At 36.5% G+C, this 22,902-nt stretch overlaps 1 protein-coding gene across 1 annotated transcript in view; it reads left to right on the top strand.

Moving 5' to 3' along the window:
- The window catches only part of COL14A1 (collagen type XIV alpha 1 chain), a 200,049-nt gene that overhangs the window by 35,166 nt on the left and 141,981 nt on the right, over positions 1 to 22,902 (top strand). The window contains exon 5 of the mRNA XM_045560831.1: positions 4,002 to 4,088. Within this exon, the coding sequence (XP_045416787.1) occupies positions 4,002 to 4,088 (87 nt within the window). The remainder of the gene's footprint in view (positions 1 to 4,001; positions 4,089 to 22,902) is intronic.

Genomic DNA, 22,902 nt, shown 5'->3' with positions numbered 1-22,902 from the left:
CCAGCTTCCAAAATGGCTGCTGTTTTTTTGTTTGTTTATCAGTGGACTGGTGGTATGGCCCTATGTTTTTATTTATAACCTTTAAGGTGGAGAACACCTCTTCAATAATTAGGACAGACACAAGATGGAAATAAAGATTTTATTACTAACAGGTCCTGAGGGTCACACAGCATGTCTGGAGGCCACGCACACAGAGGTCAGGGAGCACACGGAGGGTGGAGGACCCGTGGGTCAAAGCCTTTATTGGGTCTAGGGTGTTATCCAAATAGGTTTTCCATGAGGAGTTTTAATTGGTGGGTTTAAAGCAAGTGGGCATGAGTTCCAGGAGGTCACACTGTGACTGAAAAGTGGTCACCATGGCATATCTGCAAAGTCCCTGCAGGTGTGAGGGTCAGTGGGGCCAGTCAAGTAGGCTGTGTGTGGCTGTCAAACAGGGTGGTGGCCCTCAGGGAGCAGCTGGATAAGACGGCCATCTGGATCCACCTCACTGAGGAACTGGGTGGGTGTAGAACTGGAAACTGTCAAGTGTGACTGAGCCCTGTTTCTGGTATGAGAAAGTCCAACTTATATTTAAAATGGATGCTGAGACAACATGAAATTAAAAGAATTTTTTACACTCTGTGTTGGCAAGCATTCTTTTTAGCCAACATTTTTCCTCTTCAGAATGATGTTTTGCTAATCATTGCCTGCAAAATCCTGCCCATCTTTCAAAGTCTGGCTCAAAGGTAATCTTTTGCATGAAGTTTCCCTAGAAAAGGACTCTAGAAAAAAGAATCCTAGATCTGTTTGTACCTCTGCCATTTCTCAGTACCATCTTTCTCATATTAAAGTTGTAGATGTGTTTTCTTTTAGAAAATGAAGGCAATTTAGGGCCAGAGCCCATGAGTGAGTGGAGTTGATAGGTAAAGATTTGGAAATTATCTGTGGATGGGTAAGAATTAAAACTGTGGGATGGCAAAATTACAAGTGGAGTGTACAGAGATGCAAGGCAACTTTAGTATATGATCATTTTTCAGGAATGGAGGTAGAAAAAGTATCCAAAGAATGAGAATGTAAAGGAGTGGTCAGAGGAATAGGAGAAAACCAGGATAATGCCTTTGTAAAAACTGAGAAAGAAGAGAATTTAAAGGAGGGGTGCTCCAAAGTGCCAATACTTATAAAGAAGTCAGAGAATGAGATCTAAAAAAATGGATATAAAAATTAGATCAGGGCCGGGCGCGGTGGCTCACGCCTGTAATCCTAGCCCTCTGGGAGGCCGAGGCGGGTGGATCGCTAGAGGTCAGGAGTTCAAGACCGGCCTGAGCGAGACCCCATCTCTACTAAAAATGGAAAGAAATTATCTGGCCAACTAAAAATATATATACAAAAAAAAAAATTAGCCGGGCATGGTGGCACATGCTTGTAGTCCCAGCTACTCGGGAGGCTGAGGCAGTAGGATCGCTTAAGCCCAGGAGTTTGAGGTTGCTGTGAGCTAGGCTGATGCCACGGCACTCACTCTAGCCCGGGCAACAAAGTGAGACTCTGTCTCAAAAAAAAAAAAAAAAAAAAAAATTAGATCAGTAGACACAGCAGGATCAAGGCATCTTATATTTTTGATTGTTTCTTAATCTTGGAATTTAACCTCTGGGTACCAGAAAGCCAAGAAAAGTTTCTAAGGAAAGAAATAATAGAATTAGAGTGACGTGACCTTGGCATATGACAAATCTCAAACCCTTTCAGCAAAGAGATAGAAGCTAGTGGAAAGAAAGAGGAGGAGCATATGATAAAGACAGGATTTTTAATGGAACAATATCCTGGAGAAGGCAACAAGGATGGTTGGAAGGAAATCATTGCTTTCCCTATATAGTTCACCCTCTGATACATTTGCTTATTTCCATGAAGTGAATGTAACACTTAAATTAAATATCTTGCCAGTGGCTTCCTTCTGCATTTCCACAAGTATTTTTCCCTCCCGTCCTCCCTTCCTTCCTTTCTTCCTTCCTGCTTTCTTGCTTTCTTCTTTTTCTTTTATTTCAAAATATTAAGGGGGTACAAATATTTTTGTTACATGGATAGCTTTTATAATGCTTTAGTCAAGGCTGTAAGTGTGCCCAAATAGTGTTCATTGTACCTGTTAAGTAGGTTTTTGCCTCTCCCTTTCTCTCCCTTCCCCTCTCCCCCTCCCCTTCTTGATTTCCAATGATTTTTACTTCTTTTAGTGTTCATGTGTGCCCATCAATTAGCTCCAAATTATTAAAGAGAAGATGTGGTGTTTGTTTTTCCATTCTTGAGATACTTCACTTAGGATAATGGTCTCCAGTTCCATCTAAATTGCTATAAAAGACATTAATTCATTTCTTTTTATGGCTGAGTAGTATTCCATGGTGTGTGTGTGTATCACATTTTGTTAATCCACTCATGAATTGATGGGCACTTGAGTTGATTCCATATCTTTGCAATTGTGAATTGTGCTGTAGTAAACATTCAAGTGCAGGTGTCTTTTTGATAAAATGACTTCTTTTCCTTTTGGTAGATACCCAGTAGTGGGATTGTTGGATTGAATGGTATGTCTACTTTTAGTTCTTTGAGAAATATCCATACTGTTTTCCATAGAGGTTGTATTAATTTGCAGTCCCACCAACAGGGTATAAGCATTCCATTCTCTCTGCACCCATGCTAGCATCTATTGTTTTTGGACTTTTTAATAAACACCATTCTGACAGGAGTAAGATGATATCTTATTGTGGTTTTAATTTGCATTTCCCTGATCATTAGTGATGTTGAGCATTTTTTCATGTTCGTTGGCCATTTGTCTATCTTCTTTTGAAAAGCTTCAGTTCATGTCTTTTGCCCACCTTTTAGTGGGGTTGTTTTTTTCTTCCTGATTTGTTTGAGTTCTTTGTAGATTCTGCATATTAGCCCTTTCTCAGATGTATAGTTGGCAAATATTTTCTCCCATTCTGTAGATCGTTTATTTGCTCTGTTGATTATTTCCTTTGCTCTGCAGAAGTTTTTAATTTAATCAAGTCCCATGCTGCTCACCTGGCTGCTCCAGCAGAGCAGAGCACAACCCGGCAGGAAGCGGAGGGACAACAAACCCGCTTAAGCACTCATGGGCAACTCAGAACCAGCACACTTCTCCCTGGCATGGTCAGGGATTGATCTTCGGGGAGCTGGGGACAGGCCCACAGGCCAGATTCTATACTCAGTCGTGTTGCTTGAGGGGCATGGAGGGGAGATTTGTGAACTAATCTTGAGAGGTGAGAAAACCCTCGTAGACAGAGCTGAAAGGAGATTGTAGTGTGGATCAGAGCTGTAGTGCATTCTCAGAGCACCCCACCCTCCACAGGAAAGCCACATTTTGGGCCCCAGGTTGGATCCCAGACAAGGAAACTCCCAGTCCACAGAGCCATTGCTGGTGAGCTCAGCTAGTTTGAGCTCCTTTCTGCGGCCAGATGGTGGAAGGAGACCTCGGGGTAGGGCAGGGGGGAGAAGAGTGAAACCCACTCCTGACAGCCAGACTGTGAATCTATCCATAGGTATTTTATTTGTGCAGAAACCATTGCCATTTGACAATTGGCTTGACTTGTTCAGAAAACCAAGGTGTCAAGCAATGGCAGGAAAGCTGCGGCAGTTTTAAGCGTTCATACCAATCTACACCATTAGCTTGACTTTCCACTGCATTCTCTGCTAAAACCTGCCACAGCCTACTGCTTCTTCATTCCCACATGTATGAAATGGGGATAGTTACGCTGATTTTATAAGAGATATACAGAATTAAATTCATTTGATATACCTGTCCATAGTGAAGATTCAACCAAAGTAATTTCTTAAGTGCTTTCTACCTCTTCTCAAAAAGGTTGAAAAAAAAATAGCAGTTTCTAAAATTTGGGATGAATTTGTATCATGGAGCTAATTTCTATTAATACTTTTAGGGCTTTCAAAGGTTTTAGTAAAACTCATTGGATATTTTCTTTTGGACTTTAACATAACATGTTGCTGTGTTTCTGCTTTTCTTCCAGTTAAAGATTTAGAAAAAAGAAAGGATCCAAAGCCCAGAGGCAAGATTGTGGACAAAGGAAATGGGAGTAAAGCATCTTCACCAGACGGTCAGAGATTCTTTTGATTGGCTCATTTGGGGAGTTGTGTTAATTACTCAGGCAGTACACACATGGTTGCTGGTCTCATTGAAACAGCATAGATCTAATAGGAAGATCACCTTTGGCCCCTCTCACTCCTCCTTACTTCCCCACACATGGTGACTGTCAAGACATGTGACCTTTCAGTCACCTTCCCGTGAATATACAAACATGTATGCACAGCCTGTCATATTATGTTTTATGCATTGCTTTTTCCCTTGGCAACCTTTCCATGTCAGTACAGGTAGGAGGCAGGAGGCGGTATCACCCAGTGGTAAATTACATGGGCTCTCCCATTCGCCTGCCTGAATTCAAAGCCTGCCTTTGCCACTTTTAAGCTTGAGTGATTTTATACTAGTTATCCAAATTTCTATGTCTTTATTTCCTCATCTGTAAAATGTGGATAATAGGATTTACTTCATAGAGTTATTTGGAATAAGTTGTGTTGATGTATGTAAAATACTTAGAATGCTGCCTACCTTTATTTTTTTAAAGACAGCGTCTTGTTCTGTCCCCTGAGCTAGAATTCAGTGACGTGATCATAGCTCACCGCAACCTCAAATTCCTGGCTCAAGTGATCCTCCTGCATCTGCCTCCTAAGTAGTTGAGACTATAGGCACATGCTACCACATCTGGCTAGTTTTTAAAAAAATTTTTGTAGAGATGGAGTCTCTCTATGTTGCTCAGGCTGGTCTCTACCTGGTGTCAAGTGATCCTCCCGCCTTGGCCTCCCAAAGTGCTAGGATTACAGGACTGAGCCACTACACCCTGCCCTCTACCTATCATTGAATAATGTTAGGTATTATTGTTAGTCTACCTAATTCCTTTTAATGGCTGGATGGTATAATATCTATATTATTACATTATAGATATTATAGTATAATTTATATTTATTGATTATTCCCCTGTTGATTGTAATTTGTTGATCATTATAATTTATTGATTATTCTTCTATTGATGGGCATTAAGTCTTTTCTAATTTTCACTATGACAAACATGCTGCAATAAGCATATTTCTAACTGTGGAATGGCAGGGTCAAAACATATGCAAATTTTAGACTGCCAGATTCATAGATGGTAGGCTTTAGCTATCAATATTGACTTACATTTTTTTCAATAATTTATACTTCTGCCAACAATGTATGACAGGAATTATTTCGTATATGCTTTTCAACATCTGAAATCCTCAATATTTAAAACATTTTCCCAGTAATGTCTCATTAATTTAATTTACATTTTTTTGATTACTAGTGAGGTTGAGCACTTTTCATTTGTACTTTTTCCTGTGCACTTTTGTTTTGTGTTGTCTTGTTTTCTTTAATGAATGTATAGAAACTTTCTCAATATTGTGAATATGAAACCCTTTTCTATTATATTGTTATACTGTTGCAAATATTTTCTTCTGGTGTATCATTTGCCTTGCAATCATATTCATCTTTTTGAGAATTTTTAATGCAATTAAAAAATTCATAACAAATGTGCTAATCTGAATTTTTGTTTCTTGGTTTTGTAATTTTTTATATTATGAAATATTTTCCTATTTTTCTTCTAATAGTGTATCATTTTATACTTATATTTGTTATGATTTATTATTAAATATGTCATACATAGAAAATGTATAAAAATAATATGATAAACATGTTTGTCCAGTTTAAGAAAATAACATATGGTACAGTTGAAACTCACTAGTTATCTATATAGATTCCCTTTCCTCTCTTGTAGGAGGCTACCACTACCCTGAATTCAGTGTTTATCATTTCTTTGTGTGTCTTTGCCATTTTACTGAATATATATGCATCCTTAAGCACTATTTAATTATACATTCACAGTTTATGTAAATTTTATATGCATTTTGTCATAATGGATGTATACTTTTGCAATTCACTTTTTAAAAAAATCTAGTAATAGACTTTTTTGAGTTATGTTGATTTACATAAAGCCCATTTATTCATTTTCTTTGGTGTATAGAATAGAATTCCATTGGACAAATATACCCCAGTGTATTGAACCCTTCTATTCTTGATGTTACCAATATTTTGCTATTATTAATTTGTTGTAAATGTCCTTGTTTATGTCTCCTTCTGTGCATATGGTAGAATTATTCTAGAGTGCGTGCCTTGAAATTTAGTCAGTGGTAGTGTATGCATATTTTCATAGTTCCTTTCTATGCTATCTTTATTTTATGTTTTTATGTCTACTATTCACTTCTTTATTATAGTTTCTTTCTTCCAACCTCCTGCATTCAATATTTATCTCATTAATTTTTAATCTTTTCTATTATATGAATTTTTTTAAAGGTATGAATATCCAAGTACTGCTTGAATAGCATCACATAGATTTTGAGATGTAGTGCTGTTATGATGTAACTCATGCTATTTTCTAATTTCCACTAGATTTTCTTCTTTGGTACAAGAGTTACTTAGAAATATGTTATTAATTTCTAAACATCTGGAGGTTTCAAAAGGCTATTTATTTGTTATTGATGCCTAGCTATGGCATTGTGGTCAGAGAACGTGGTGGGTAGGAATATACTTTGAAACTTGTTGAGACATTTTATTATTTAAGTGTGGTAAATTTTCAAAACCATACCATGTGTCCTTGAGAAAAATGTGTGTTTTAACCTCCCTCACTGATAGTTGTCCATTCCTATTTATAACTCTGGCAATTTTGCTTTACAAAATAAGAGTTGTTATATTTTCCTAGTGAATTTTTCTTTTTGCTATTTTGTAATGACTTCTTTTATTCTTAGTAATTCAATATTTGCCTCAAAGACTATTTTATCTAATATTAATATAGCTACACCACCTTTATTTTGTTTAGTACTCACATAATACGTTGGTTGTCTACTCTTTAACTTTCACTCTATTTGTGTTCTCAGATTCAAGATGAGTAATCTTGAAAAGAAGATTTAGTTACATTCACATCATTCAGTCTCTGTATTTTACTTGATAACTTTGGTTCTCTTAAATTTATTCAAGTTACTGATAATTTTGGACTTACCATTTACCCTGTGCTTTCTATTATCCTACATTTTTCCTGTCCTTTTTTTTTCTTTTACACCTTACTTACAATTGATCAAATTTCCTTTTTTTAAACTCCATTTTACCCCTCTACTGACCTGGAAAGTATTCATTCCTTCTGTATTTTTTTGTATGGTTATAATTAAAATTTTAACATGCATACAAAACTTATCAAAGCCCAAAGCTAACCAATATCTTACCATTTCCCAACAATACAAAATTTTATAATCTTTTAAATTCAATTATTAATCTCCCATCTTACAAACAATTCTTGACAAATACATTAACTTTTTTTTTTTTTTACCTCAGGAATGGCTTATATTTATTATAATTATTTTTTAAACAATCAGTATTTGTCTAGATTTGCCCATCAAGTTTTTTTGCTCACCATTCCATCTTGTATCTCAGACTTTTTCTGTATGCTCCTTTTCCTTACAGAGAGAGTATCTGTGGTGGTAAACTTATTTTCATTCATACAAAAATATCTTCACCCCTCCATCACTATTGAAAGATGATTCCAGGTTGGGAGTTGTTGTTTCCAATCATTTCAAAGACATTTCCTTATTTTCTGGCTCCTGTTGTTTTCTTGACAAGCCTGTTTTCAGTCTAAGTATCATTCCTTTTTAGATAATCTCTCTTTTCTCTCTCAGTGTGTTTCAGGCTTGCTGTCTTTTGTCTTTGGTGTTCTGTGGCACTATATAATTAGTCTAGTTGTAGATTTCTTTGTGCTTCCAGAATCAACGTTTATATCTTTCACCAGTATTGGAAAACTCTCAGCCTTTAATGCTTCAAATATTCTTTCTCTCAACTACTTACATTCTCTCTCTCTCAATTAGATTTATGATAGTCTCTTTTGATGATTTATGTTTTTTAATACTAATATTTTCTACCTCTCTGATTTTATAAATGACATTTTAGGTTTTATTTGTCTTTTAGGACCTGAAAGACTAATTATTATTTTTTCTTTTTTCTAATATACTCTTTATGCCTGCCCTTTTCAATGAGGAAATATTTTATTTCTAGAAATTATGCTTGCTTTTTTATCAAGTCTGAAAAATTTGATGGTACTCTGTTACATTTGTTAGTATTCTGATATTTCAATAATGTTTATTGTATATTCTGAACCCAACAATTCTATTATCTAAAGTATAAATTCTTCTGTTTCTTTTTTATACTGACTTTCATTCACAGTGCTGTTTCTTTGTATGATGTGTCACTTTGGTTTGTGAAGTCGTGTGGGAATTCTTCACAACATGGTTTAAGAGCACCCTCCAGAAAGGTACCCTTTGGTTGGTGCCAACCTGGAAGCATTTTATGTTAATTTCTTGTTGTGGGACACTCAAGGCTTATCCATGGTTACAAATGTACAGGAGAAACAATTTTCCCCCACATGGAACTCAGGCCAATGCAAACACTTTCCTTGACTGTCATTTCCCTGACTGGAAAGCAGTTATTTTTCTAGTGTAACATTTCACTAAAGGTATGGCCCTTTGAGGGTGCCTCCTTTACAATGAAAAGTATCTATTCCAACTTCCCACTTTGAAGGGATCTAAGGTCTTGTCTCCCATTTCAGCATGACTGTTTAAGCTTAACTTCTTGATTTATAAACCCCTGGCTAAGGTGAAGTCTTCCAGATATATATTTCCCTTTGCAATAAGTAAGTAACTTATGAGGCCATATTTTGAGGCTACGTAAATAGTCTGTTTCTCATTAAAATTTCACTGATTTGTTTTAGCATCCATTGATGATTTTTATGTGAGTCAGTTACCATTATGTTTCTCAAATGGTAATTTTTCTACCTCCATTGTTCATTCTACATTTATTAGTTGGCATTCTACTGTAAAGAAGATTTTTTTTCCTCTTCCACTTTTATTTTTCTGTTTATATCGTTATGGACTAAAGGATTCTTATTTTATTTGATGGATTGTAATCCGTTACTATCCTTATTTATTTTAGAGCTCAAATTGTTCCAGATTTGCTCAGTGGAAACTATTTCAAGCTGTGTTCTATTTTTTTTAACCTGCCCCCCCACCATTCTTTAAACTGTTTCTTACTTTCTGGCACAAACTTTATATTCTAGGTTCTTCTTGTACTTTTTCTGCTCGGCCCCCTAATGAACCATTTCTTCCAGGAGTCCTGTTTTTTTTTCATGGTGAATGGTGTTTAAAAACCAAAATGTGGGTACTAGATGTGCTATTGCTTCTGTAGTGTTACACTGTTATCTATATAACTCTCTATACATCATCTATCTCTCAATCTATTTTACTGTATCATATCTATCTTTACCCGCATCATAGGGTTTCTTCTAGCACTCCCTCTTTCTGTATCTATAACTTCTTTTTCAAGAGAGTAAGAAGTATGGCTGCTGATATTCTAAATATATCTACTTAAATGCCCAATTATAAGACTAGTTTCAGAATTGCTAATCTGTACACACTACAAAACAGACAAACAAATCTATTAACTAGAGTTCAATATTTACCTTTATTCTAGGGTATATATGTGTTCAAAAGATCTTGGCTTAGTTCTTTTCTTCCCTATTCACTGTAGTTTTGTTATGCATTTTTAATACAGTTGGGTTAATTTGTGAGTATGTAAAACATTAATGTGGTTCCTAAAGTAAAAAAGTATACAAAAGGATAATACTCAAAAAGAAGTTATCACTTCTATTCCTTCCACCCACCTTTATTCACTCCTTCCAAACAACTAAACTCATTAGTTTCTGACTTATCTTTTCTATGCTTCTGTAAGTAAAACAAATTTGTTAATATCTTTTATGGAGGATTTTACAAGCCAGTTCTCAGATTTGGATTATTTTTTTGTCACTCCATGCTTAGAGAATGGCATTCAAAGTAAAATCTATCTTCTGTTTATGGATTAGAGTTTGGCCCCAGAATTTATTAGCTACAGCTATGTATTTCTGAACTGTCCTAATTTCTCAGTTCTTTGCCTTAATTCACATTCCTCTTGCCCTTCCAAAACCTAGGATTGAGTGAAATGAATTAAAAACAAAGAAGTGGGCAATGGAAAAGTGAGGGTAATATTGGCACATGTTCTGATAAACACTAACAAACATCTGGAGAAGGAACATTCTTTCAGCAGTCCATCGGCTTCCTCAATGAATATGATATGTTGTTTATGGAGGGGTGTATCCTGACCCCACTTTCAGGTGGGTGCTAGCTTAAGGTGTTTATTGTGGTGATGAAGACCTGGGCTAGAGGTAGAACTTTCAGGAGGCTTGTGGAAAAAAGGTGGCTTCCTTGTTCAGGTGAGGGCTCCCATGAAGTGTGTACAGGTACAGTGAGACTTTGTGAGAGCACTGGTTGTGTAGAAGAATTGTCTTATGAAGTAAGTTATAAACAATGGTGACAATCCAGGCCAGAGTTAGGGCTCCCAGGAGGTTGAAGGGGGACCATTAGTAAGGCCCATTGGAGACAAAAAGACCTTCCCTTACCCAGGGCTTTAATGCAGCACTTATAAGCCCCTCTTCCAGGATGTGGTAGTCTCATGATGTACATTGGACTATGCTGCTCTTTGTTTTCCCTGAAGTCTACAATTTTCTGGTATAAGAGTCTACATTGATAGTGGCTCAGATACAATCAGACATATTTCACATATTTTAGAATTTTAGTTTAAATGCAAAGAGCTAAGATCCTTAACAGAAGTTGCTGTGCAGTTAAATAGTTACTTGTTTTCAATCTACTGTACATGTTTCTTCAATATTCCAAAACCAACTTGCAAACAAAAGTGGTATTTGCCTTTGAGCATAATATTGGCACATTTGCATTAATGGCTATTTCTCCATTGTTGTCCAAACAGCTTTCTTTAGTTATTTTTGGAGTTTTGCACAAGAATGCAGAACCAGATTGAAAAAGATTATGAAACAGAGAGGAAAAGCAGCATAGGATTTCTTTTTCATTTTCTCTCTCAATGATTTTTTTCACTTAAGATCACCAACCCTCTTTATTTTTGTTTTTTTTTTTTAGTGATTTATAAAATTTTTTTTAGTTATTTACAGCAAGAAGATAACGGGTATGTCCCAGTGCCCTTATTTTCTGTTGGAACTATTTCTTCTTCCTCTTCTCCTTTTCCTCCTCCTCTTCTTTTCCTCCTCCTCTCCTCCTTTTCCTCCTCCTCTCCCTCTTCCTTATTCTCATTTTTATTATAATTATTATTAGCTAGTCAGTTCACATGGTGTTCCAGCGGCAACACTAGGGTGGACTAGAAAATTGCTGCTAAGTGCAGGGGGAATATGAGGGAGCCCCTCTGTCTATGCCTGTGCCCTTCGTGAGGAAAACATCTCCTTGAGGAGGCATAACCATGGGCCTGTGCCACACACAGATTAGGTATTCAAATTTACACTCACCACATGCTCTCAGATCCTCTCCTTCAAGAAATTAATAGAAAAACTGCTCTAAGCTAGTAAGAGCTGTGGGATGCCTGGTAGAAGCAAACACAAAATCACATTTGAGCCACATGTGCTCAGCTCAGATTCTAAAGATTGCCACAGATAAAACAATGCCAAGGAAGAATTCATAATCTAAAATTTCAAAACACAGAAGTAAACCATATGCCATGAATAAGAGTCAGAAGACACAAAAATAATGGACTCAGAATTCCATGAATTTTAATTATGGAATGATTACATAAAGACCGTATAACAAATAATAATATTATTATTGATATCATAGAAGTATTCAAAATAAGAGAAAAAAAAAGAGTGAAAGACTATTGCAAAGAAAATGAGTAGGTTTGAAAAGGGACCAATGAACAGAAAGAGATCTGAAAAGCATAAATAAAAAAGCCACACTTAGAATCGTGTTGGCAAAACTGCAGGATACCAAAAACAAAGATGAGATTTTAAAGGACAGAAGAGGAACAAGTAGGAAGAAAAGGACTTCTTAAACCCATTTCTAAATGATGGAGATCTAACTATGTGCTATTATCTGTTCTTCAGTTCTTTGGACTACTAAATAAAACCACCGTTTTTAAAAAAAGTGATGTTAATTGACTTAGATGAAACCATGACAAGAGAGATTAAAAAAAGACATGATTCCTCTCTGCCAGGAACACTGCTAACCCATAACATACTTTAAATATTTTCACCTAAATGTAGGAAGGCAATTGATATTATAAAATTTGAAATTCCTACTGTTTATTTATTTATTTATTTATTGGTCCTCATAAGAGTTCATTGAAATACATTTTTAGTGCTCAGAATCTGTGTGGGATTCCTTTCTTTTATTTTTTAGACTTAGTTTCCCTTTAGTTTATGATCCATCTTTCAGTTGAAAGAAACACACTCCAATTCATTTAAGCAGTAAAAGGAGTTTATTGGCTCATGTATTTGAAGCATGGTTGGATGTATGGTCTCAATCCATTGTCAGTTGCTCCCTCTTGCCTCTCCATCTTCTGGCTCTCCTTTCCCCGAGATGGTTTTATTTTTATGCAAAGTTTCTAAGGTGGTAAGGAAGACCCCCAAGAGTTCCAGAATTACACAGTAGTGAGCAACGTCAATCTCATGTGGGAGGAGGCCTTTTTAATATTTGTTTCAGAAAACATCTCAAGAGCTGTTCTGATTGGTCCATCTTGATTCCTCTACCCATCCCTGAACCAACTGCTGTGAGCAAGGAAATGCAATAATCTGATTGGCCACACCAGGAGCTGTGAGCATGGGATCAGCCCTAACCAAAATACCTCAATTGAGAATGGAATTGCGCAAACACATCCAAGTCAACTATAGGGAGCTTTAAAATATTTTATGATTCTCTTTAGATTATCTCCCATATGTATACTATTTAAGATGAACTTATTTCTTTCACCTCATGGAAAAATTTCAAAAAAATTAAGTTTCAGCCATGTGGAGTATAATTTGACCATTAAGATCACCTTTATAAAGATGCCTTAAATTGCTCCTGGTTTCAGGAAAAGCAATTTTGTTTTACAAACAATGGTCTAACACATGCATTCTCAGTAGGAGTGATATCGCCCCCAAAGGGGCAAAAATTGGTTCTTGGAGTGAAGAGTGAAAAATCTTATTGTCTTTATGTATAAAACATAAATATACAATAAGTACATAAACAGCTATATCTGTGGTATTAAAGTTTCATTAGGAAATGTCTAAAGGCACCCTATGGGGGTGGTAATTTTAAAAAGTTGAGAAACACTGGTCTAATACAGCAAATGTGTAACAGAAACATGCTTTTATGTAATTTCAGCCTCTTCCTCCATCACTTCTACCCTCTGAGCACTCTATGACATTTTGTAGAAACATAGAGCAACTGAAAAGATAGTCTATCTAGTGCAAGGCAGTGAACACATTTTAGGGTTCCTGGAGTCTGAATAACCATGTTTAGACAAGAAGTCAGAAAATAAGATGAATGGCTTTCCAACCCTAGGTTGAGGAGGATAAACTATAACATTTTTATGACGGTAGCTATTTCTTCCCATAATTTAACTTTTTCTTTCTCATTGTCCTTGTTATTTGTGTCAGTCTGGCTTAGACAGCAAACAGGTTTTTGGTCAAACATCTTTTAGAATGAAATCTTCCTTTGCATCCTACCTAGCTGTGTGACCTTAAGCATATTAACTCTATAAGCCTCAGTTTCCTCACTTGTAAAATGAGCATAAATCATTAATGACATGCAGGGCTGTTGAGAGGATTAAATGCTGTCATGTATATAACACGCATGGTACATAGCAGGCACTTAAGGAAAGTCAGTTTCCACTCCTTTTCCCCTTCCTTTGTATGTATACGTGTGTGTCTTCTTTTCTAAAGGAAAATATTAGCATATAGAATGCAGCTGTGTCTTACATTATAGCTCTTCAATATTTATTTGTGGAATATTTATTTTTGGCTTGTTTTAGACTCAAGAAAAGAGGTTCAAAATTCTTGGGAGAAGATTAAGAAAGACTGTCTTTATTAAAGGAATTTTTTATAAGCCAGAAAGAAAAACTTCCATTTTTTTTCTTGATGACAAGCGTTATAGTTTATGCATTCAGGAATTTAAAAAAATGAGACAGAATCAGTCATTCAGAAAATAATTATTGAACACCTGCAAAGTACACTGTACCTACGCATGAAATTATACCTATGCACCCCTGAGGGCAAGAGGATGAAATTCTAGCATTAGACCTCCAGTTTTCTCCTAGTTCCTCCCTCACTGCCATTGATAAGATAGTTTTAAAGAATTTTAACATCTTTTCTCTAGCTTCCAGCAAAATTTATCATTCCCAACCTATGAATTCTCCAGTAGTAAGAATTCTTAGCTTTGTCTGAAATAAGTTTTCAAATGTCTTCATTCTTAAAAGAACTTGTGAAATATCATATTTTTTTTAAAAAAATAAGACAGTTTACTGCTATTGATTTTGGCAGGGTCTCTCTCCCATAGGAATGCTTGGGCTTGGCTGATTGGTACCTTCCTTCTTGTCTAAGAATTTTCTATTGAACTTCTTGTCTCTGTACCTGCAGGGCTGACTGTTGATGTCAAGTTGAGCGGGTGTTTTTGGCCTTAGAAATTATAAAATGTCAGGATCTGTTTGTTACTAATGAATTGGACTAACAGGCATGATTAAGTTGCTGCATTTTGTGCAAAATCAACTTAAACAATTGAGGTAAACTTATAGCCAAATCATGTGGTACTATATACAGAGCTGAAAATAAAGGGAAATATAATATACTGGCTCCTGTAATTGAGCAAATTTCCATTTTAAAATAGAGGTGATCAGGGAAAATAGCCTCCTCTGGGTCAGTATTAACTTAAGAAAGTCAGGAAATAACCAGGTAACTGTACAAATAAAAATTTAAAGCAAACTCCATATAAAAATATTTAAAAAGAAGGACATATTTTCAAGGGAAGTGAAATTAGTTTTAGACATCTTGCATTGTGGTAGGTAGAGATTGGAGAGGGCAGATAAGAAGAGATGGGGTGATAAAAATTGAGTCAAAAGTATCAGAGATGGGGATGCTGTTGGGGGAAAGAAAAGTAATTGCATTGGGAGGAAATGGGAAATAAATATGGACAGATCAAGTAGAGTTGAATTAGGGGGAGCTTTGAAAAGCACAAAAGCTTTGAATAGTTGAGGGTTAATCTGGTAGGTAGAGAGGGAAGAAATACTCTTAGAAGGTAGAAGTCACTTTGAGAGACCCACAGTTCAGCCAGTTGAGGGGAAGGTTGAGGCTCCTTAGCCACTCCTCTCAGGGTTGTCCCGGCCTTTGCTTTCGTTAACAGAGATCTTAGTATTCTCCAAGACAGTGGTCTTTGGGCATCCTGTCTGTTGAAATCTATCACCTTGCCCACTCCTTGTGAGCACATAGAATACTCTTAAATCCCTCTGCTGTATGACAGCTCTTTAAATATTTGAAGACAAATATCATGTCTTCTCTCCCAGTTGCTTACAGTTTAGAGCAGAAGAGAAATGTGATGAATGTGGTGTTTACATGATTATCAGTTACTCTTAATACATAGGGCTCTGAGTGACAGCTGAAATGTTCTTTTGACTGTGGTGCAGCAACTGGCTTCACATTCCTGTAAGTTGTCATGATGTTATTCATCCCAGGTCGAATACAGGACAAATGAGTGTGGCTTAGATTTCATACTATCTTTAATTATAAGACATGTCAATCTTTCCCTTCATTTCTCCTTCCTTCCCTCCATCCCTTCCCTTTGAAATACTTTTCTTCTCTTCTGTGATAGGAGTCGAACAGTTCAGGATTTGGGGTTAGCCTTGGATTTGAATTCAGCATTTCCATTTGCTCAGTGTGTGACGGTGGCCAAGTTATTTAACCTCTACAGTTAATTAAACTTTCTTTCTCTATGAGGTGGGAAGAACACCTATCTTATAGGATTAACATTGGGCTTGGAGGGAAAAGATGTATGCAGAGCATCTGATGAAAGTTGTCACTAAATGGTAGGTCTTTTTATTATCAATATAAAAAAGGAAGCAATGTAAAGTGTCTGCCACAGTCAGTAAATAAATAACTATATGTATATCAGGATTCTTCAGAACCAGGACCAATAGGACCATATATACATGTGTAGAAAGAGGTTTATTACAAGGAGTTGGCTTATGTGATTATGGAAGCTGAGAAGTCCTAAATTCTGCAGGCAGCAACCTGGAGAAGAAGGGCCAATGCTGTAATTTCAGTGCAAATCCAAAGGCCTGAGAACCAGGAGAGTTGATGGTGTAAATTCTAATCCAAACACTGGCTGCCTAAAAACCCGAAAAGAGTTGATATTTCAGTTGAAGTCTTGTTAGGTTTGTCTGGATCTTTCCTTGGTCCCCTGGTTCCCAGTGTCAAGAATGAGTATTGGTACCGAGTTGAGCTGATGACGGAGAGATCACAGATATAGAGCAATTCCACACAGTTTATTACAGGAAAAAGAAAGAAGCCATAGGAAGTGAAAGTGAAAATGACACAAAATAAAAATATGTTCTAGAGAGAATGGAACGGGTCAGTCTCCATGAGTGAAGAAAGACCCTGAAGTCTGAGCACACGCTGTCTTTTAGATGCTCACTAGTTTGTCCCAGCTTTCTCCTGGCAGGATCGGTTGCAGTTTCCCACCTTTGGGGTGATTGACTCGTTGGGGTTATATAACAGGTTACATAACTGGTTACAAAACAAGTTAGGTTATGTAACAGTTTCCCTTTCTGCACATGTGTCTGCCCCAGACTCCGTCACAAAACTCTGCCCATGTTATGCTAATTAGATGGTAATGAGCCCCATGTCAGTTAAAGGTCACTAGGAGTTCCTTACTGTGTATGTTCCCACTAGGGAACAGTTCCTAGCCATAATTTGGTTCCTAGCTACAATGCGGTTCCTGCTCTCCACCCTTAGCCACTTCCTTGCTTGCCTTGCCACGCTTCTGCCATCCTCTGGACCTAACAGCCTGAAGGCATGAAAAGACCAATGTATCACTCAAGGCAGGACTGGAGGACTTCTCTCTCTCTCTCTCTCTCTCTCTCTCTCTCTCTCTCTCTCTGAGTCTTTTTGTTCTATTCTGGTTGTCAATCAATTGGATGAGGCCCACCCACATGGTGAAGGGCAATCTGCTTTATTCAGCCTACCAATTTAAATGTTAAAATCATGCAGAGACACTCTCACAGACACATCCAAATAATGTTTGGCCAAATGTGCGGGTACCCCATGGCCCAGTCAAGTTGACACAAAAAGTTAACCAACATATTATGTAACATATTTCTAGGAAGTAAGAAGTTCTGTGAAGAAAAATAAAACAAGATAAAGGAAGAGAGTGATGGGGCATGCTGTTTTAGATAGGGTAGTTATGTGTCAGGGATATTTTGAAAGGTATAGCTTGACCAAGGTTGGATTAAATAAGTACTAATCTCACTCTGATTAATGTGAACTCCAAATACAACTGAAATGAGCTCCTTGCTCCACATCCCCTACATGGATAATTTCTAATGTTATCTGCTATGGCAGTGGACACCCATGTTACATTCTGTGAAGACAACTTCTGTGATAGTAACAACATGGTAGGTTGGAAAAAGCATGTTGGACCAAACAGAATATTTGATGTCCACTCCTGGCCAATAACCAATGAGTTAGTACACATCCTCTCTGAACCTCGATTTTATTTTCTGAAAAGTAGGGACAATAATGGCTTCTCATGGGAATGTGATGAAAATCAGAATGTGCCAATGTATTGAAAAACCCTTTTAGAACCACTGAGCTTTTGGCAAATATAAAAATATCTTCAGTAATAGGGCTGGCGCCAATCTCTGCATGGTAACAGTGGGCTTTCAAGAGTTCTATTGCACCAAATTCTTAGGGATTTTCTTTTGCTCTTGGTTTAGAAGCTTGAATTTAACCTCACAGGAGACTTAAGTGAAAAATCGTTCTGTGGCTACGGTTTTCCTTCAAGTGTCTTGATTAATGAATGGCCTAGCTAGATATTTTGCTAGTGGCATAGAAAAAATAATAATTCAAAGCCACTAAATGAATCCTAGACCAGTTGTGGTGAAATCACTGTGAGGTTTTCTGACCGTGTATTAAGACAGTGTGAGTAAAAATAGTACACACTCTCCTTTCATTCAGCTTAGCCTCCAGCATTGGGAAAATATCAAGGAAGACAGCCTACTTTGATACAATCTCCCTGATCCCTAAATAACTGTAATCCGCTTTCCTAATGTGGTAGTGTGACATGGTGGGAGGAGAGACCACACTTAATTGAGCCATCATGGCTCCTTTCTCTAGTTCCCTGCTGGAAGTATGAATTATGTGAAAAGAGGAATTCTTTTTTACAACACAATTTAATTTTTAGTTTATGTTCATTGATGTACAATATGTCAGGAGCTGAGCTGAACAAAGGGGCCCAAAAGATAAGCCACAAAAGCCCTCACCTCTCAAGGAGTTCACAGTCTATTCGGGGAGATAGAAAGGGAAGCAAATCATAATATTCCAGTGTAATGAGCACAACAAAATGCAGATGCAGTAAAGGGCAAGTAATGAGTCCCATCTGAGGACTGTGGGAAAAGATTCATGGAGTTGGTAAAGTGTAATCTGGGTTTTGAAGGATAAATAGGAGTTTACCTGGCAGAAAAAGTTGTCTTCTGTCAGTTCCTCCTTTTCTATTTCTATTAAATGTGTTGGTGAATATCTTTATCCATAAATACATTATAAACAGTTCTATATAAGCCATATTTGGGTCTTTAATTTGAATGCCATTAGAACAAAAAGAATAATATGTTTTTTTAAAATTAAAAAAAATTTTTTTAGAGACAGAGACTCAGTCTGTTCTCACTGTAGCCTTGAATTCCTGGGCTCAAGTGATCCTTCTCCCTCAGCCTCCCAAGTAGCTATGGCTATAGGCACAAGCCACCATGCCCAGCTAATTTTTAAATATTTTGTAGCGATAAGGTCTCACTGTCACCCAGGCTGGTCTTGAACTCATGGCCTCAAGCAATCCTCCCACCTAGGCCTCTCAAAGTCAGTAAGTCAATTATATGGTTTAATATATTGACTGCCACACTAGAAAAAAAATTTTTTTCCTTGGGCCACCGTATTTTATTACAAAAATAGAATAAAAACTTCGAAAACAAAACAATCCTTGCTAATTTAATGAAAAATTTGTTATTTTTATTGTTTTCTGTGCGTGAGTTATATGCAACTTGAAAAATAGCTCTCGCAGCTCCCAAGGTGAAGACATGTGAGTTACATATGCTTTACCCGGCCCCAGGCTCAAAACTAGCATGAGTTAAATATAACTCACATGGCAGTTACTGCGTTAAAAAGAAGATTTTTAACTTGATAATTTCATACCATTGTCATTAAAATAGCATACCCTGCCTACACACACACACAGTTATCCTTCTCGTGATTTTGTTTACTTTTATAAAGTACTTTTTCACATCTGAACTTATGTTGTTTCATTATAATTTATTTCCTTTCACTGAGAATTTAAGCTACCTGAAGGCAGGAACTTTGTTGTGTTCCTGGTTGCTCAGAATAGTGCTTGGCACATAGTAAACCCTAAGTAAATATATTTCCAATAAATAAATAAATTTCATCCAGGCAATTAGTTGCATAACATCAAATTAATAAACATGGGTTTAGAGTTTCTCTTGATGTCAGTGGCGCAATAAAATTGATCTAAAATTATTGGTAGAGGGATGCTTTTCATGGGTCACTTCAGTTCTAAGTGCATATATTTAGGAGGGAAAAAAGTTCTAGACAGATAATTGGAGACTTTTGCAACCGGCACATACTAGCTGTGGACACAGCAGGGGCTAGCCCTGTGGAGATGCTACTTTAAATTAGAGGTTTTTTTCCCCCACCCCTGCTTTCTAAATGTATACAATGCATAGTGTCTTCCTGAAGCCAGTATATAGCCCTATGGTTCAGAGCATAGATTTTGGGGACATATGACCTGGTTTCAAATCCTAGCTCTGCCACTTTTTAGCTGCGTGACACCTTGGGCAAATCACACAGCCCTTGGATGTCATACTTATCAGCTGCAAACAGGACTGATAATAATGCTACCTATCTCATAGCATTACTGTGAGGACTAAATCAATAGATAAGTGTGGAAGGCTTAATGTTTAATTTAGTGATTTACATAACTTTCAGATACAGGATGTTAAGAAATCGTTAGTTCTTCCAGGATTCCTCATCATGAAACTTCAGAGAGTATAGAACATCAAGGGAATTGTTCCTCCAGGACTTCATGCAATTGTTCCTTCTGATTCTATCTGTGACATCAGACTTGTTATCTTTGTAATCTAACCCATGCATTGAGTGCTTTCCTTTGATTGAGGTCAGCTGCATAGGCATTTTTTTTTTTACATCACCTATATTTTCAGAGTGGCATTTTATTTTTTTAATTTTTTAATTTATTTTTATTTTTTTAATTTCAGCATATTACAGGGGTACATTTTAGATAGAGCTCATGTTAAGCCAAGAGCTGAATTAAAATACAGGTCAAGAGATCATTTTCTCTGTCCCTCTGCTTTAATTTCAAATACATTGGTGAGAGAAAAAAGGATTGATTTTATTTTAAAAATTAATTTGGAATATTATTTTTAGCAATAAAAGCATATTACTCATTCCTTGTTAGTGCAGATTTAAATTACATTTGGCTGCTGGGTTTTACACAACATTCACCTGGGCTCCCAAGTATGTCTTCTTGTCTACCACCTGATTCTTTAACACATTTTAAGGCACTCAACTGTTTTCTTTCTGATTGGTGTCTCTCCATTTAAGAATGGTGAAATGGGTAACATGTTTGCCTGTGGAAGGTGATATTATTTGTCTTCAGTTTTGAATCTGGGTTCCTGTTTTTAGTGAGACAGTAATTTGAGTATATTTCTTAAGCAATTCCCTATAGCAGCTGGAATTACGTTTGAGATATATGGAGAAGACCCCCAAAGCAATCACAGCAGCAACAAAAATAAACAAATGGGATCTGATCAAATTAAAAAGCTCCTGCACAGCCAAGGAAACTGTCCTTAGAGGGAATAGACAACCTACAGAATCAATTTTTTGTATTGTATATGTCTTCTCTCAGTTGTGACTTATCTTTTTATTGTCCTTAAGGTGTCTTTTGATGACCAACTTAAAAAATTTTAATATCATTAAAGTTATCAATCTTTTTATTTATAGTCAATTAATTTTATGTCTTGCTTAGGAACTAGATAGAATTTATATCTCCAAGTCATTTATGACTTGAATGAGGAAAATAAACAGAACATTTCTATTGGAAATCATTTTTTAAAACAGAAAATACCAGTTTCTTTACTGCTCTTTTAAATAAGCATAAAATGTTCCCTTTCTAAGATCCTTTCTACATTGTTCCCAAACAATTAACTGAAAAGTTAAATAGTATCCCCAGTAGTTTTGGAAAGAAAGAAAACTATTCCATTTGAGAGTAAGTTTTCCTTATAAAAACTGAGAGAAATGGGTTCTTGAAGCTTAATCAGACTTCAGTTTTCCCTGGTTATGTCCAAAAACAAATTAATTTCTATCCCATGACTTTTTGCTGTATTCCATTTGAGACTTTTTTCAGTGTGGTACAGTAGGGCTGACTCCCAAATACAAAGCCACTAGCTTTGTATTTTATATAACTTTGGATTGAGTTGTACTGTTCTGCTTCCATAATAAAGATTGGAGTATTTCATTGGCAAATACATTTTTTCCCCATCTGGTAAAAGTGTCTAGGTATTCCATGAATATTTATGTCTGGAAAAAAATCAAAACCCTTTGAGCAAAATGTGGCCTGGTTGGTGCAGAGACACGTATAATAAACTGCCTATACCAACTAGAGTAGTAAAACTATTTTTTGTTCAGGTAAAAACATATTGAATTTGTTTATGAACACACTTCTGTATTTTGGTTTTCATTATATAAGTTATATTTCAAATATTTTTATTATCATTTCAATGTTAAAAAACAAATTAAATAAGGATTTTGTGGACCAGCAAGAAGTTAAAATGGATACAAGGAATGCTCACCCACACACCCACACACCCACACACCCACACACATACACACACATTTCATGATCGTCAGTCCTAATATAAAAATTCAGCAAAGTTAAACAGTCCTTTGCTAGCACAGACTAGAGTACAAAACAATGCTACCAAAAGTATTAAACATACTATGATATTTTTAAGGATTTATAAAACACTTTAAGAATATTCCAGTATCTGGGCTGTTTGTGAATAGATATGGTGGTTTCCCCTAGTGAAGCACAGACTTACCCTAGATTCGGCAGCTTCTTCCTTTGTTGTAAACACTTAGCCGTCTGCCCTCAACATCTTCCCTGACATCACTGCAGGTGGGTGGGGTCCTCCCCTGGTGGCATAGCATAAGTAGTACCACTCCAGCCCCTGGGCATCTTTTTCTGGATCTTTATCCTGAGTTCTAATTGAGCCATTTGAAAAATCAATTACTTAAATGATCTTTAGGGACAAAATCTTATTGTCACATAGACACAATATGCAAAAAAATTGAATTTGAAGAAACTCTTAGGCTTTTTTCCAATCATTGTGTTCTAAAAACCCTTCCTACTTTAGCAAAAGTATGTGTACATCTCTTAGATTAAATGCACGGCCCTGACTTTTCTTTGAATTCAGGAAGTCCATATTTCTCTTCTATTACTTCTTCCAGCACAGATTTATCAGAATAGGAGAGCCGCCTTTTTGCCGTTTGGTCATCTTCCCATCTTGGCTGACTGGCGCACACTGGTGTTGCTAAGACCTTTCCTGGAAAGAATCTGCAGGCGAAAGCCTAAAGCTGGATGATT

The sequence above is a fragment of the Lemur catta genome, chromosome 9 (genome assembly GCF_020740605.2).
Source record: "Lemur catta isolate mLemCat1 chromosome 9, mLemCat1.pri, whole genome shotgun sequence".
NCBI classification, from domain to species: domain Eukaryota; kingdom Metazoa; phylum Chordata; class Mammalia; order Primates; family Lemuridae; genus Lemur; species Lemur catta.
The sequence above is the reverse complement of the archived record's forward strand: the minus strand, read 5'-3'. Positions and strand labels throughout refer to the sequence as shown.